The sequence below is a fragment of the Acinonyx jubatus genome, chromosome C1 (genome assembly GCF_027475565.1).
Source record: "Acinonyx jubatus isolate Ajub_Pintada_27869175 chromosome C1, VMU_Ajub_asm_v1.0, whole genome shotgun sequence".
Taxonomy (NCBI): Eukaryota; Metazoa; Chordata; class Mammalia; order Carnivora; family Felidae; genus Acinonyx; species Acinonyx jubatus.
The window spans coordinates 101,177,808-101,193,350 of record NC_069381.1 but is presented as its reverse complement, the minus strand read 5'-3'; the positions used below and the strand labels follow the sequence as shown (position 1 = coordinate 101,193,350).

At 42.9% G+C, this 15,543-nt stretch overlaps 1 protein-coding gene across 16 annotated transcripts in view; it reads right to left on the bottom strand.

Moving 5' to 3' along the window:
* Nucleotides 1-15,543, bottom strand: part of PDE4DIP (phosphodiesterase 4D interacting protein) — a 218,170-nt gene that overhangs the window by 180,354 nt on the left and 22,273 nt on the right. Inside the window, exon 1 of one of the 16 annotated variants that reach the window (XM_027058247.2) lies at nt 9,145-9,304. The exons of the other annotated variants lie outside the window; for them this stretch is intronic. Coding sequence (XP_026914048.2) covers nt 9,145-9,164 — 20 coding nt within the window. The 5' untranslated portion in view covers nt 9,165-9,304. Of the gene's footprint in view, nt 1-9,144; nt 9,305-15,543 lie in introns of those variants that run through there. 16 annotated transcript variants of the gene reach the window in all.

Sequence of the window (15,543 nt, the reverse complement as noted above, 5' to 3'; positions counted from 1 at the left end):
ACATGCACTTCTACATTCATTGCATTTTTTACAATAGCCAAGATATGGAAGCAAATTAGGTGTCCATCAATAGATGAATAAAGAAGATGAGTGTATATGTATATATACACCCATACACAATGGATATCACTCAGCTATAAAGAAGAATGAAATCTTGCCATTCATGACAACATGGGTGGGCCTAGAAGGTATTGTGCTAAGAGAAATAAGTCAAATAGAGAAAGACAAATAGCATATGATTTCACTTCGATGTGAAATCCAAAACAAAACAAAACAAGCACATAAAATAAAACAGGAACAGACTCATATATACAGAAAATAAACTATTGGTTACCAGAGGTGGGGAAGGGTTGAAGGCATGGGTGAAATAGATGGAGAGGATTAAGTGGTACAAAATTCCAGTTATCAAATAAGTAAGTTATGGGGATGTAATGCACACCATAAGAAATATAGTCAATAATACACTAAAACTTCTGTGTGGTGACAGATGGTAACTAGACTTACTGTGGGAGCATTTCATAATGTATAAAAATATTGAATCACTATGATGCATACCTGAAACTAATATGACATTGTATGTAAATTGCACTTCCATGAAGGAAAACAAATTTTAAAAATATAAAACAAAGATGATAGAATCCTAGAGGATAATAAAATTGACTGAGGGTTACTGAGTCTTGGAGATTGTTAAGGCAGTAAAAGACTCTGAAGGATTGACATAGCTGACTCCCAGGCTCAGTAGGGATAGGGAAAAAAAGCAGGGACAAAAAGCTTTTATAACCAGCTGTATCCATTCCACAAGAAGGAGACACCTACCAACCAGATGTTCGTATCAGCCTTGTGGGGAATGTTCTCTAGAAAGTTCTAAATCGAGGATCTTCTAAGTGCTAGAAACAATATTAGATGCTGAAGATTTAGAGACAAAAAACAGAAGTCCTCTCTTCCAATGAGCTGAGAAAATGGAAAATACCCCGTCAACCAACTAACTAGCTTCAAGCTATGACAGAGTAGACAGAGCATACTCTGGCTACAGAAAACACCCAGAACTAGGTTCCAAAAATAATTCCTAAAGGAGGTAATAATGAAACTAATCTTTGAAGGGTAAATAAAGTTATCCTAGCAAAGGCGAGCGTAGGTGTGTGTGGAACAGCTGGCGTATTAAGGCCCACCTAATAATTTTAGCTCAGAAAGAGTGAAATGACACCCTACAACCAGTTCCTTAGGTGGTCTGGCATAATACTGCCCCGTGGTGCCAATAACCTGGAAATCTCTGAGTAACACACAGAAGAAGCGTTGTCAAACCAACTAAGTTGCAAACTTTATACGTTGTCACTTTATGGGCATAAATGTCAATTTCTTCTTGCTGTAAAAACATATATTGACTTAGTTTTAAAGCAGCATGTAAAGGATGTTGTGCATAATCCCATAACCAAATACAGCATCTATTTTTTTTTCCTCTCCTTGCGATATCCTAATACGTATGTGTAATTTTGATGTTATTTATATCCATTTTGACTTTCTTATTTAAAATTTTCTGCTTAGTACTGTTTCAGGAAACACTTCAAGATGGTAACAGATTAACAGAAAGAGGGAAGCATTTTACCCTAAAGAGGAGGAGAAGTTGGGAATGTTGCTACTGATTCGTCTAGGACACATCACTTTATGTCAGTGTGCCTCCATTTCCCTTTCTGCAGTACAGGACTCAAGTCTTGAAAATGATGGTTAAACTGAACGAAATACCTTCTACATTCCTGTGAGTTATAGGAGTCTGAATGCTAAGCAGTTTGCCATGTATATTCAACAACTAGAAATGTTTGATGTAGTTAACCTACTTGTTTTTAAATAAAGTTTATTTATTAATTTTGAGAGAGAGAGGGAGGGAGGGAGGCAGAGAGGCAGAGAGAGAGAGGAGAGAAATCCCAAGCAGGCTCCACACTGTCAGTGCAGAGCCTGATGTGGGGCTCAAACTCAAACCGTGAGGTCATGACCTGAGCCGAAGTCAAGAGCTGGACGCTTACCGACTGAGCCACCTAGGTGCCCCCAGTTATCATACTTCTGAACATCCATCTATCATTCAAAAATAATCCTATAGACGAAGATGCTTTATGTACCTAGGTGTTTATCAAATGTTATTTATAATAGTTAAAAACTAGAAATCTAAAACATCCATATAGGGGAATGATTGAGTAAAGTAGTATATTTCCACATGACATTCTATTCTACATCATGAATAATAGTATTCCATATTATGACATGGAAAATAAATAAATATATTCCCACACTGTGTGAAATACTAGAAATTGTTCCATTTTCTTTGCCAGTCAATGCTTTCTATAGGTCAGTAGTTATTGCTTCTTTATACCCTTTCCACCTTGGCCATGATGAAAAGACACCAGTTGCTACTGTCCCTAGTTGGCATTGGAGAAGCCATGGGGGAAAGAAGTTTCTAGAGAGTGGACGAAGCAGAAAAGAACTGGAGATAATGAGACACATTAAGGGAAAATGTATTAGAAACTATTAAAGTGCTATGAAAATACAACTTAATAGTTACTATTATTATTATAGTCTATGAATAATGAGGTACTTTAGCCATCAGAAAAAATTCAGATCATGCTTGTCTTGATGACCACAGAACTCAGAAGATGTTCTGAAACTGAGGAAAATAAGTCCTCAGTGTATTAGAATGTTTTATTTAGGTATGTATGTATGTAATGTTTTATTTATTTTTGAGGGAGAGAGAGAGGAGGGGCAGAGAAAGAGAGAGACACAGAATCAGAGTAGGCTCCAGGTTCTGAGCTGTCAGCACAGAACCCGACGTAGGGCTTGAACTCACAAACCATGAGATCATGACCTGAGCTGAAGTCTGACGCTTAACTGACTGAGCCACCCAGGTGCCCCTTGAATGTTTTAAAATAGAATTGGATAGAGACACCTTAGGTCATCATGACCACTCTTGTATTCCGGACTTTCTTTCTAACTTTAAGTGCTATTTGAATTTTTGCCAGAGACAACTTCAGGAATGTTCTGAGCCTATTTTGGAATTTTATTTATAAAACAGAGTCAATTGCACTAGGAATAGTGTCCCAGGGTAGCCACTGAATGAATGGATGCTCTACACAGCTTTGTATAAATTACCCCTGAGCCATCTAGAATGGCGAGGGCACTATGATGAGGGTCACCCAATTTATCCTTTAAGAGACAAAACCACCCCTTCCCAGTCTTCTGGTATTTGAAATGCACCCTTAGCATGTAAGCTGAAAGAGGCACAGGGGCAGGGATGTCCAGCCCCATCTCGTATATGGGACATAAGCAAGTGAGAGTGAAAGCACAGATTGAGATAAATCCCTTGAGCCAAAATCCAAGCATAGGCCTATTTAAAAGTAGATCAGAGTTTTGAAGGCAAAGGTTTTACTTCCCCAAATGCAGAAAATTAATTGCTAGAAGTGCTGAATGTTAAAAGGGAAATTCAAAGACCAAAGGTGTCTCAGTAATAGGATTATGAAAAGGAGCATTTTCCTCTTCATAGTGCAGCAGCACCACAGTAAGCAAAGGTACTAGAGTCTACCAGACGTTCATGCTCCAATGCTAAATTACCCTCTCTGGCCTCCACGGCCACATCTATAAAATGGAGGGAAATGCCATCTCTGGTCGTAACTGCATTAGTACATAGGACTCTCTGCCAACTCACCATGAATTCAAAGAGAAATAAATGTCCTTGCTTCCTCCACAGTTAGGAAGGAGTTAATGTAGAGTTTAGTTAAGCTAAGAGTTAATACGGAGCAGAATAAATGCAAATAAGCTATCAATGGGGATCATTTAAGTGCAATATAACCATGTAAATGGGCTTCTTGTCTTACTTGAAGGCCCTATTTTATGTGGGTGAGAAGGAACAAAATCAAATTTTTTGAATTTTCAGACGGAACCACTATTTTTCTTGGCTGTTATTTTCCTTCTCTAAATTTTCATAGCCATGGCAGGCAAATACAATCAATGCTTGCATTTTATTAAATGAAATTACAGTTACATAAAACAAAACAGACTATTAAATTCCTTTCCTTTCCTAACCTTCAATCTTATAAGTAGCCTTTAAATAGGTCAAGTTCACTTTTTCTTGAGTTTTCTGTTTAGGGAAGTTGAATAAGGTTCACATATGATTTGCCTGACTTTTACTCAGCTTTCCCATATGCTAGAAACGAGAACATTTCCACCTAAAAGGGGAAGAGAATCAGCGATGACTTTTCCAGCATTTAATAGTTTGGTTGCCTGGATAATGGCCCTCGGAAGAAATCCACAATCCTAATCTCCAGATCCCGTGAAGGTGCTACTTTACATGGCAAAAGGGATTTTGAAATGCGGGGATTATCCCAGATTATCCAGTTGGGCCCAGAGTAATCACAAGGGTCCTTGTAAGAGATAATGGGAGAATCAGAGTTAGAAGAGGGTATACGGGAACAGAGCCTACAGTGTTACCCTTGCTGAAAAGGGACCATGAAGCAAGGAATGTGGACAGCCTCTAAAGCTGGAAAAGGCAAGGAATAGATTCTTCTCTAGAGCTTCTAGGAGGAACACGCTCCTGCTGACACTGTCACTTTAGTCTAGAAGACCAATTTCCAGACTTCTGACCTCCAGAACTGCAAGAAAATACATCCATCTTGTTAAGCCACTAAATTTGTGGTAATTTGTTTCAGCAGGAAAAAGAAACGAATGCAACTAAGGAATCTGAACTATGCCCTCTTCCTTAGTGAGTTGCTAGTCCAGATAAGTGAATGCTAAAAATTCAGAGCTGTAGAAACTGTTTGCCTGACAGATGCTGCACTTACAAGCTGAGCAAAATTACCCTCATCATCAGGGTCCTCTTCATCTCCATAAACATATTGCTTTGATAACTCTTCCCTATTCATGGATATTAGCTTGTTTAATGACCAAACCAGCTTTTTGTAAGGCCGATGTATTCACAGGAAATTCGCCATTCCAGAACAAACCATGATCTCCCCAAATGATTTAATCACAGAGCTAGCAATAGGAAGGCAACATCCCTGGGTAAAAAACACTACTATTGACCTCTAGTAGGGCAATGACGTGCAGCTGGCAGCAGGGGTTATTCAATTTTGAGAACTCACATACTCAGCCCCCTGACCTTTGTAGATAGTCTGAGCAAGACGAAGAGTATGGAGTCTCATGTGAAGAATCTTCCAGAGAGGAAGCTTTCCAGAGTTGCCAAGAATGAAACTCGGAAATAGAATCACAGTTGGGGGGCCTGGGTGGCTCAGTCGGTTGTGTCCAACTTTGGCTCAGGTCATGATCTCGCAGTTCATGAGTTTGAGCCCCGCATCCAGCTCTATGCTGACAGTGTAGAGCGTAGTAGGTTCCCAAGTGAACCTGCTTGGGATTCTCTCTCTCTCCTTCTCTCTCTGCCCCTCCTCCATGTTCTCACTCTCTTTCTCTCAAAATAAATAAATAAACTGGGGCGCCTGGGTGGCGCAGTCGGTTAAGCGTCCGACTTCAGCCAGGTCACGATCTCGCGGTCCAGAGCTCTGGGCTGATGGCTCGGAGCCTGGAGCCTGTTTCCGATTCTGTGTCTCCCTCTCTCTCTGCCCCTCCCCCGTTCATGCTCTGTCTCTCTCTGTCCCAAAAAAAATAAATAAACGTTGAAAAAATAAATAAATAAATAAATAAATAAACTAAAAAAAAAAAAAAGAATCACAGTCAAATTTACTCATAAGCTTAAGAGTAGTCAGGATAAGCAACCAGTTCCAGAACCAACTCAGAAACTGAATGACCAACAAAACTCTGCTCTAGGCTATATCTCCTTCTCAGCTGTGTGTGCTCCCTAGGAACATTATTTAATTTCTGTAAAGTTCAATTTCCTTGTCTGAAAAATGAATATAATAACATTTCCCTTATACCTCATAAGGCTGTGAGGATTAGGTGAAATAAAATACGCCAAGGGATTAGCACACAAGTTAATAAATGCAAGCCTGATAAATGGTTGCTCTAAAGTTAATTTTTATTCTTTGAATTTCCCAAGTCGTGCTTCTCCACTGTGCTCTCATGTATACATGTCTGCCTTAGCCTCTATTAGGGGTGCCTGGGTGGCTCAGTCGGTTAAGCATCTGACTTCGGCTCAGGTCATGATCTCAGGGTTCATGAGTTTGAGCCCCTCATCGGGCTCTCTGCTGTCAGCACAGAGTCTGCTTCGGATCCTCTGTCTACCCCACTCTCTGCCCCTCCCTCACTTGCATGCTCTGTCTCTCTCAAAATAAATAAATAAACTTAAAAAAAAAAGAATTATAGACAATGAGAAAGTACAACCCTCAAAGACAGAAAGCCAGTCTCATTCATTGTTTTACCCTTAGCATTTAGCACAGTGCTTTCCAAGTATTGGGCTCTCGCATTTTTTTAAGCTTTTTCTTTTAATGTTTATTTTTAAGAGAGAGAGAGGTAGAGAGAGAAGGAGACACAGAATCTGAAGCAGGCACCAGTCTCTGAGCATCAGCACAGAGCCCAACCCGGGGGCTTGAACTCACAAACTGTGAGATCGTGACCTGAGCTGAAGTTGGACGCTTAACCAACTGAGCCACCCAGGCACCCCTGGGCTCTCACATTTTAAATAAATGTTTATGAACTGATCTTAGCTATGAGTTAGGAAATATCTGAGATGCCAGTTATATGATTATAGGATTTTTCCATCTGTGACCCACTAGGTGGTGAAATAAATTGAGTCACACCAGCATTTTTTCTTTTTTGAAGAAGAGGAATAGCGTAGAAAAGACCAGAGTACAAAACACACAGTTAGGTTAAGTATCGTTACAGGAAACTGGTTTGTTTGGGATTCTACCTGGTTGTAATGTAAGTACATTTTTCATTATGAGTGAGGGTTAAAAAAAAAAAGCATAAACATTCTGACTCTTTCACCTTGCCAACATTTGGTATTTTCTGCCTTTTTCACTGTAGCTATTCCAATATGTATATAGTGGTGAGGCACTGTGGTTCTCATTTGCATTTCCCTGATGGTTAGTGATGCGGAGCACCTTTTCACTGTATCTCAGTTCACTGTATATCCTCTTTATAACCACTTTAGAGAATTTTTTGGCAGTACCTACTGAAACTGAACATGCATTTCCTATTACCCAGCAATTCTACTTCTATGTATTTACCCAACAGCAGTATGTACATATGTTCACCAAAAGACATGCCCAGGAATGTTCACAGCAACCCTATTCATAATAGCCCCAAACCAGAAATTGCCCAAATGCTCATTAACAAGAGAATGGATAAATAAAATTGATTTATTTACACATCATAGACTCCTATACAGAAGCAAGAATGAATGAACTACAACTATACACAACAATGTGAAGAATCCCACAAACAGAAGATGGAATGAAAAAAGCTAGATATGAAAGAGTACACAGTGGATAATTTCACTGACACAAGATTCAAAGCCAGGCAGAACGGGTCTCTGGTGTTAAAAGTGAGGGTAACAGTTGTTCTTGGGTCACGAGGCCTCTAGGGGGACTGGCTATGTCTTCCCTCTCCATCTGAGTGCCTGTTAACATGGATAGACTCAGTTTGTGACATTAATCAAACTATAAACATATGATTTACTCCTTTTTAAAATTATTTCTGAATTTACCTGAAATCTAAATATACATCTAAATATAAAGTTCAGAAAAAATTATAAATATATATTTTTATAAGCGTGGATGACACTGTTAGAGAGCAAGAATCCCTGATGTGCTCACTCTCATTACCATCAAGGGGTCATCTAACCTTTACTTGAACAACTTCAGGGTCGGGAGTCTATTTACGACCCAGGTAGGTCACTTGTTAGAAGGCTTTTTCCTGACACTAAACCACAACTTGCCTCCTCGCAACATGTTCTCTCCTCCTAAGGGATTCCAAATCCATCTAACCCCACTCACTACCAGCAAACGCTCTTCAAATATTTGAAGAGAGCTACCATATCCACCTCATCCCTGACCGTCTTCACCTCCCCGACTAAAAGAGCCCCAGGTCCTTCCATCCCACCTCAAGGCATGGTTTTCAGTCTCCTGGTGTCTTCTAATTGCACTCCTTTTATCTAGTCATACCCACATGAGAGCACCATCCTGCAGGAAAGCCTAAGAAGAGAAGCAAAAAGCAAAAAGTGGAATCCCTACTTGCAAATCTAGATAGCATATGCCCACCAACACGCCCTAAGATTCCATTTCTCTAAAACTCATACTGTCGAACTATTGAAGAATCAGCTGAAATCCCCCAGATCTTTCTCCCAAGTCCTATAAGGCCCCCAGTTTACCTTCCATGTTTGTTCAGTCTGCTTTCTCCTAGGAGTCAGAACACTAATTTGGCCTCATTCCAGTCTCCAAAGCTAAATCCTGGAGGTGGAGCAGTGTCTGTTATGGCAACACCTCTGGAATACAGCCTCCCCATCCACCCTCTCACTGACAAACAAAAATTAAGTCTCTGTCCCAACTCATTATCTTTCATCCTTGAGTAAGCTCTGTTTGAAAGTACATTTAGGGGAAGGACTAGGGGACGGCGAAAACACAATTGCACTGGGCATCTCCACAATGTGACCTAAAAGACAGGCTGTCACCCTCGTCTCCACAAAGCCTGGAAAATGAAAGGCACCCTGGTCTCTTCCTTCTTTCTTCTCCCCAAGTCACACCAACTGGAGACTCTGGAGGTGAATACTGCTGGGCTCTGCTCACCCAGAGCTTTGCCTTTGTGTCCCTAGTGGAGGATGAGGTTGCGAAGGAAAACGTGGCAGGGTGAGAAGGAATCTGATCTTTTTCAAGGTATCGGAAATCAAAGCTATCTCTAAAGAAAAACTTAACGCGAATCCCTCTCTGTGGAACAGGGAAAAGACAGAGAACCATTTCTGCAAAAACTTCCAGGTAGCCCCGCTGGGTATTTTGCAGGTCAAGACTAGGTGGAAGGGGGAGATTCATTAAGCAACGCAAACACCTGAGAGAGAACACGTGCAGAAGGATCAAGAGACGTGGAAATTAGGCATCTTAAAAAAGAGAGAGAGATGTCAAAGGCCCCTAGGGGAGGGGGACTTCTCCTTAAGGGCGCGCGGGGCGTTGGGGGAGGGGGCACCATATCCGGAATGCAGGGAGAAAGCAGCGGCTCACCTACCTCGTCCACGTCTGCTCCATTTTCCAGGCGCTTCCCTCACTCTCAGGGCGCTCCTCACCCGGGAGGGGAAGCAGCCTGGGAGAACGCGAACCCCAGCCCCCGAATCTCCAGTGCAAAGAGCAGCAGCTTTTCCCTCCCCAGCTCCTCCTTTCCGCGTCGGCGAAGGGAGGGCGCTGCTCGCTCCCTGCTTCTTCAGAAACCCCTGCCGCGGCCGCACCTCCAGCTAACGGTGCGTCGGGAACAGGGGAGAGACCGTTACGGTAGGAAGCGGGACGTGGAGCGGAGCGGCGCCCGGAGCCGTCGGCAGAGCTGGGGCCGGCGGCGGCCCGGCGCGGCGCGCGCTCGCTCGCTCCCAGGCTGAGACGCGACTGGCTGGCACGAGCGGCTCCGCACCGGCTGAGCTGTCAACCGCGAGGGGGGGCGGGGCTCCCGCAGCCGGCGTGCGGGGGCGGGGCCGGCCCAGGTGGTGCGCCGCCCCGCCCCGCTGCGACCGCCGGAGGGGCGGAGGGCTCAGGGGGCGCGGCGCCAAGTCCCTCTGTCCCTCCCCCATCCCACGGAGGGGCGCTGTGAAAAAGACCGACCGACGCTCGGGAGAATTCCGAGAGAACGTCCTTTTGCGTACGTGCGCACCACCCCACCCGCGGGGTGAGTCCGGAGCCAGAGCTGGAGTCTGGGAAGGTTTGAGGTGCCGTCCTGGCTGAACGCAGGTGCGCACACTAGACGCTCAGAGGACGCGATGTGACTTTCCTAGAGATCTGACATGTCAGTCTCCCCATCAGTCTGCGGACAGGAACTTCCTCAGACAGGGAACCATCCTGATGAAACCTTGCAGCCTTATTTGCTGCCTCCAACGCATTCATCTCCGGATTTTATAATATTCTACCTCTTCAGCTTTCAGTTTCTCAAGCACGGAGGCGACTGGGCTCTACCACTAGCTCCAAAGGGGAAGAGGGTTCCTGTACTTCCCAGAACACGAGACAAGCTTCAAGACAGTAGCCGATGGGACCTTGATTCTCCTCCTTAACCGTTCTAAGACCATGGAAAAGGGCCCTTCGGTGATGGCACTGCCTGAGACTTTGTACTATCTATTTATGTAATGAGGTTTAAACAAGTCAGACATGCTATAATTAAAGGGCTTACAGCCCCGAAGCTCCTTTTTAGCTCTAAATAAAACCTTTTTATTAAGTGACATAATCGCCGTTATTCTTAGCACTACCAATGACCTTTTTTTTATTTACAGAAAGCTTTTATGTAGTAATGTTGATTTAGTTATATTTATTTCACAGATAATACAGTTGAGACCCAAAAAAGCTCAAAGTCTCTGGTAAGGCAGGTCTTTTCCATGGAGTGGCCCCAGCCACTTACTCTCTGAATTTTTGGAAATATGGCCAAAGAGAGGTCTCTACAACGAATTGATTGTCTACAATGAATTGATCCTAGGAATTTACTCAGGAAGGGCCCTGGCATATCTGGGAATTGGTGAGACTGTGCAGAGCCTGTATTCTTGGGGCAAACTGTCATCCTGCCTCCTATGTTTTGGATTAGTTCCCTTAATTATCAGCACAGAATAGGGGTTGGGAGGGCAGGATAACAGTAAGACATCTGAGGGTTTAGAGGAACCATCTAAAAAGGCCCCTGACCTAGAATCCCCTAACCCCAACACTTAACTTGGACCTAAGGCCACACTTGCTCCTGAGCTTAGAATGCTTCCAGGAAACATTTTAAGGCCTAGTTTGACCAGCGACAAGACTTACAGGCCACCTGTCCTGAAAAGAATCTCCTGCTGCAAACAAACCAAACACAAAAGGATGAGGAGAGTCAGATTTCCATCCTCCATAGCAAAGTTGGGGCTATATTTAGTTTTGTCTCAAGTCAAATTATGGGCTACTGAGTTTGGAGAGGAACTGTATCTACAGCAAGACATATGCTGCATTCAGGAAGTGACAGCATTAACTAGATGAATGGTGGAGTCTCAGAAGTGAGGCGAGAAAATATGCTAGTTTAATTTTTAAAGGCTGGGCTTACAAAGTTCACAACACATGCATGGTCAAACAGTTGAAAAATACAAAACAAGTATGTAGAAAGTAAACTACCCATAATACCCAGAGATAATCAATGTTAAACATTTGTTGGAATTTCTTTCTAGGCTTCTCCCCACCCCAGGCTTTTTAAAATTATCTTTTAATTCAAATCACTGACTCTCTCTTACATACCCAGGAGGATATTCTTGAAAAGAGAGGTTTCATTGTTTTTTTTAGGATTACATTTATTGCCAGAAGAACAAAGTTTTTGTGTCAGATTGTAAGCAAAAAATATTCACCCGCATACCCACTCTGCCAACACAACTGTTTAAATTTCTCTACATTCCCTCTAGTCATTATCTGCACATATTACGTATCTATTTCTATAGCTTTAATCACAGCCTAGATGTAAGTTTATGTCCCACTTTTCTCACTTGTTAGATATTGTCCATGTTGCTAGAGACTGTTTATATATTTATTATTCTAATGATTATATAATGTCAATAGAACTATAGTTTGCTTAATAATTTTCTGTTACACCATAGTTATGCTGTTTCTAATATTAGACTCTTATAAACAATGCCTGAATGGAATTTTTATGCCTCCATTATTTCATTCTTTTGAATTATTTCCCTAGGATAACTTCTTAAGGTATAAGAATGTTAGGATAAAAGCACTTTCTAGGGTTGCCTGGCTGGCTCAGTCAGCAGAGCTTTTTTTTTTTTTTTTTTTTCCAGTGTTTATGTATTTTTGAGAGAGAGAGAGACAGAATGCGAGTGGTGGAGGGGGCAGAGAGAGAGGGAGACACAGAATCTGAAGCAGGCTCCGGGCTCTGAGCTGTCAGCACAGAGCCCGACAAGGGGCTCTAACTCACGAACTTTGAAACCATGACCTGAGGAGAAGTCGGACGCTTAACCAACTGAGCCACCCAGGCACCCGAAGAGCTTTTAACTCTTGATCTTGGAATTGTAAGTTCGTGCCCCACATTGGGTTGTAGAGATTACTTTAAAAAAAAAATCTTTAAAAAAGAAAAAGGAATTTCTAATTTTATCATCTTACAGTTCCTGAACAACACTAGGATTTATCATTTTAATTGTTCTCTTTAATAGATAAGACATTATTGGGACACCTGGATGGCTCAGTAGGTTAAGCATCCAACTTCAGCTCAGGTCATGATCTCGCAGTCCATGAGTTTGAGCCCCGCATGGGGATCTGTGCTGCCAGCTCAGAGCCTGGAGTCTGCTTCAGAGTCTGTGTCTCCCTCTCTCTCTGCCCCTCCCCTGCTCATACTCTGTCTCACTCTGTCTCTTAAAAATAAAATCATAATTGGGGCGCCTGGGTGGCGCAGTAGGTTAAGTGTCCGACTTCAGCCAGGTCACGATCTCACGGTCCGTGAGTTCGAGCCCCGCGTCAGGCTCTGGGCTGATGGCTCAGAGCCTGGAGCCTGTTTCCGATTCTGTGTCTCCCTCTCTCTCTGCCCCTCCCCCATTCATGCTCTGTCTCTCTCTGTCCCAAAAATAAATAAACGTTGAAAAAAAAATTAAAAATAAAATAAAATCATAATTTTTAAAAAAATAAACAAATAGATAAGACATTATTTAACAGTTATATTTTAGGTATGTATCTATGGCTATTTATTTTTTATGTTTTTTATAATATTTATCTAATTATTTAGAGAGAATGTGTGTGAGCAGGGGAGGGGCAGAGAGAGAGGGAGAGAGAGAGAATTCCAAGCAGGCTCTACACTGTCAGTGCAGAGCCAGATCTGGGGCTCAAACCCATGAATTGTGAGATCATGACCTGAGCAGAGACCAAGAGTTGGAGGCTTAACTGACCGAGCCACCCAGGCACTCCTATGCCTATCTATTTAGATAATATATAAATAATTAAACGTCATCTCATTTTACCTTATATTTCTTTACTTTATATTTTATGTTCACCTGAGTCCTCACAGAGACAGGGAGGTGCCTCGCTGAGCCCGCCATCTGGCAGTGCCAGGCACATGAATGAGGCAGTCTTGGACCCTCGAGGTCAGTCCCATCATCTATTGGGCCTAACTGAGCAGCACCAGCTGTGGTTCTGTGGCTGAATGCAGGCAGGCCCATCAGGTGACCCACCTTCAAATATCCATAGGCCCTAACTGACCAGTGGGCTACTTACAACCGGGCACAGCTACCAAAAAAGGGAAAATTCTATATATCACCATAATGCCTTATCTTCCCCCACCCCCCAACCCCTCCCCCCACCCCCAACCTACCCCCCACCATGGGCCCCCAAAGCCTCACAGCAGGCAGCCTCTCCTCTGCTGTCCTGCCAGTCACTCCCTTGTGGTGCATTCAGTACATTTCTATCTCTTTGGTTCTGCCTCAGGTGAACTCTTCCACCTCCTGGCTTCCACCTGATTTCATTGCCCTACATTTGGGGGTTCCATCCAATCAGGAGACACCTCATTTAGGCACCACAGGAACTGCTGGAGAGACTGGACAGTGAAGAAAATATTATTAGGTGCTAAAAAAAAAATGCCCTGTGTTATGTCATGACAGAAATAAATAAATAAATAAATAAATAAGTTCATTTATATATTAAGGAGTATTTATTTATTTTTGAGTGAGAGAGAGGGAGGGGCAGAGAGAGACGAGAGAGAAATCCCAAGCAGGATCCGCACTGCCAGTGCTGAGCCCGACTCGGGACTCGAACCCACGAACCATGAGATCATGACCTCAGTCAAAATCAAGACTCAGACAGTTCACTGACGGAGCCAACCAAGTGCCCCTGTCGTGGCAGAAATTTAGTAAAACCATTAGAGTTGAGAATGTGGAAAATAGACAATATTCCTAATGAATGGGTAGGTCTGGCAAAGGAAATTTTTAGATAGAATCTCAAGTGATAACTGGTTTCTTTTAACCACATATGACAAGGTATGGATAGAAAAAGGTGGGTTAAAAAAAGAAAAAGAACCATGCCCTTTGTAAGCAGAATTTAGAGGAAATATAAAGAACCAGGACTTACTAGGCTCAAAAGTCAAACTGCCTGTCATTTCAATCTCTCTAGACAGCAAAAGCTTTCAAATTAAAAAGTAGTTTCAGGGCAAAAATCAAATCCAAGATATGACTGTTAGACTCGTGGTTCATACCTCAAAAGATTTAAGGTGGTGCCTCATATACCATTTCAATTTAACAAAAAGGCCTATAAGAATCTTGAGGGTGGGGGACCCTGGCTCAGTCAGCTGAGTGTCTGACTTCAGCTCAGGTCATGATCTCTTGGGGGTTCGTGAATTTGAGCCCTGTATCAGGCTTGCTGCTCTCAGCACAGAGCCTGCTTCAGACCCTCTGTCCCCTTGCTCTGTGTCCCTGTCTCCTCATGCTCTCTTTCAAAAATGAATAAACATAAAAAAAAAGAATCTTGAGGGTGTGCCTCAAGCTTGTAAGAATTTTAAGGGCCCATTCTCCCACGGCAGCTTTGTAGGTAGCCCAAGGAAGAGAAGAGCTTGCTTTGGAATGAAATGTGGGTATGGCTTTTGTCTAGAGGAGTTGGTTATAATTAGCACAAAAGATGCACTCAAAGTTTTTAAGTGAATTGTACCAGCACAGCCTGAAAGGGATTAGGACAGTACATAATGAAAAGATGCCTTTGGACCCTCAAGCTGTCAAAGAGAGCAAGCAAGCTGAGAAAGTTACCCAACTGCAAAAAAGGACCATTTCTTACAGAAAAAGAAGAATGGTTCAAAGAATGGGAACCAAGAGCCCAGAGGGCAGACCAAGAGGTCTTCAGATCAACAGGAATGGAACTCAAGCAGCTATACACCCCAGGAACCTCATCTTCACCTGAACTTGATTTGTATGGTAAAATTTTGGACTTTTGAGCTGATACAGTAAATGTTATGCAATTTTGGGGGAATTTGGAAGGGAGGGACTTATGCATGTGGCAACACTTGTGGCCAAAGGATGCAGGAATGTGGTGAAGTAAAGATGGCTGAAAATACTTTGCTACTTTTCCCGTTAAGAAATGGGGTCTAGGGGCACCTGGGTGGCTCAGTCAGTTGTGCCACCGACTTCGGCTCAGGTCATGATCTCACGGTTCATGAGTTCGAGCCCCACATCGGGCTCTCTGCTGTCAGCCTGTCAGCACAGAGCCTGCTTTGGATCTTCTGTCCCCCTCTCTCTGCCCCTCCCCTACTTGCGCTCTCCCAAAAATAAGTAAATATTTTTTAAAAAGAGGTGGGGTCTAATTCTCCTCCCCTTGAATCTGGGATGGTTTTAGTGAATTGTTTGACCAATAGAATGTGGTGCTAGGTCATAAGTGCCGAGGTTGGGCAATAGGAGGTCTTGCAGCCTCTGCCTGAACCTCTTGTTATTCTAAGCTGCCGTAAACCAAGTCT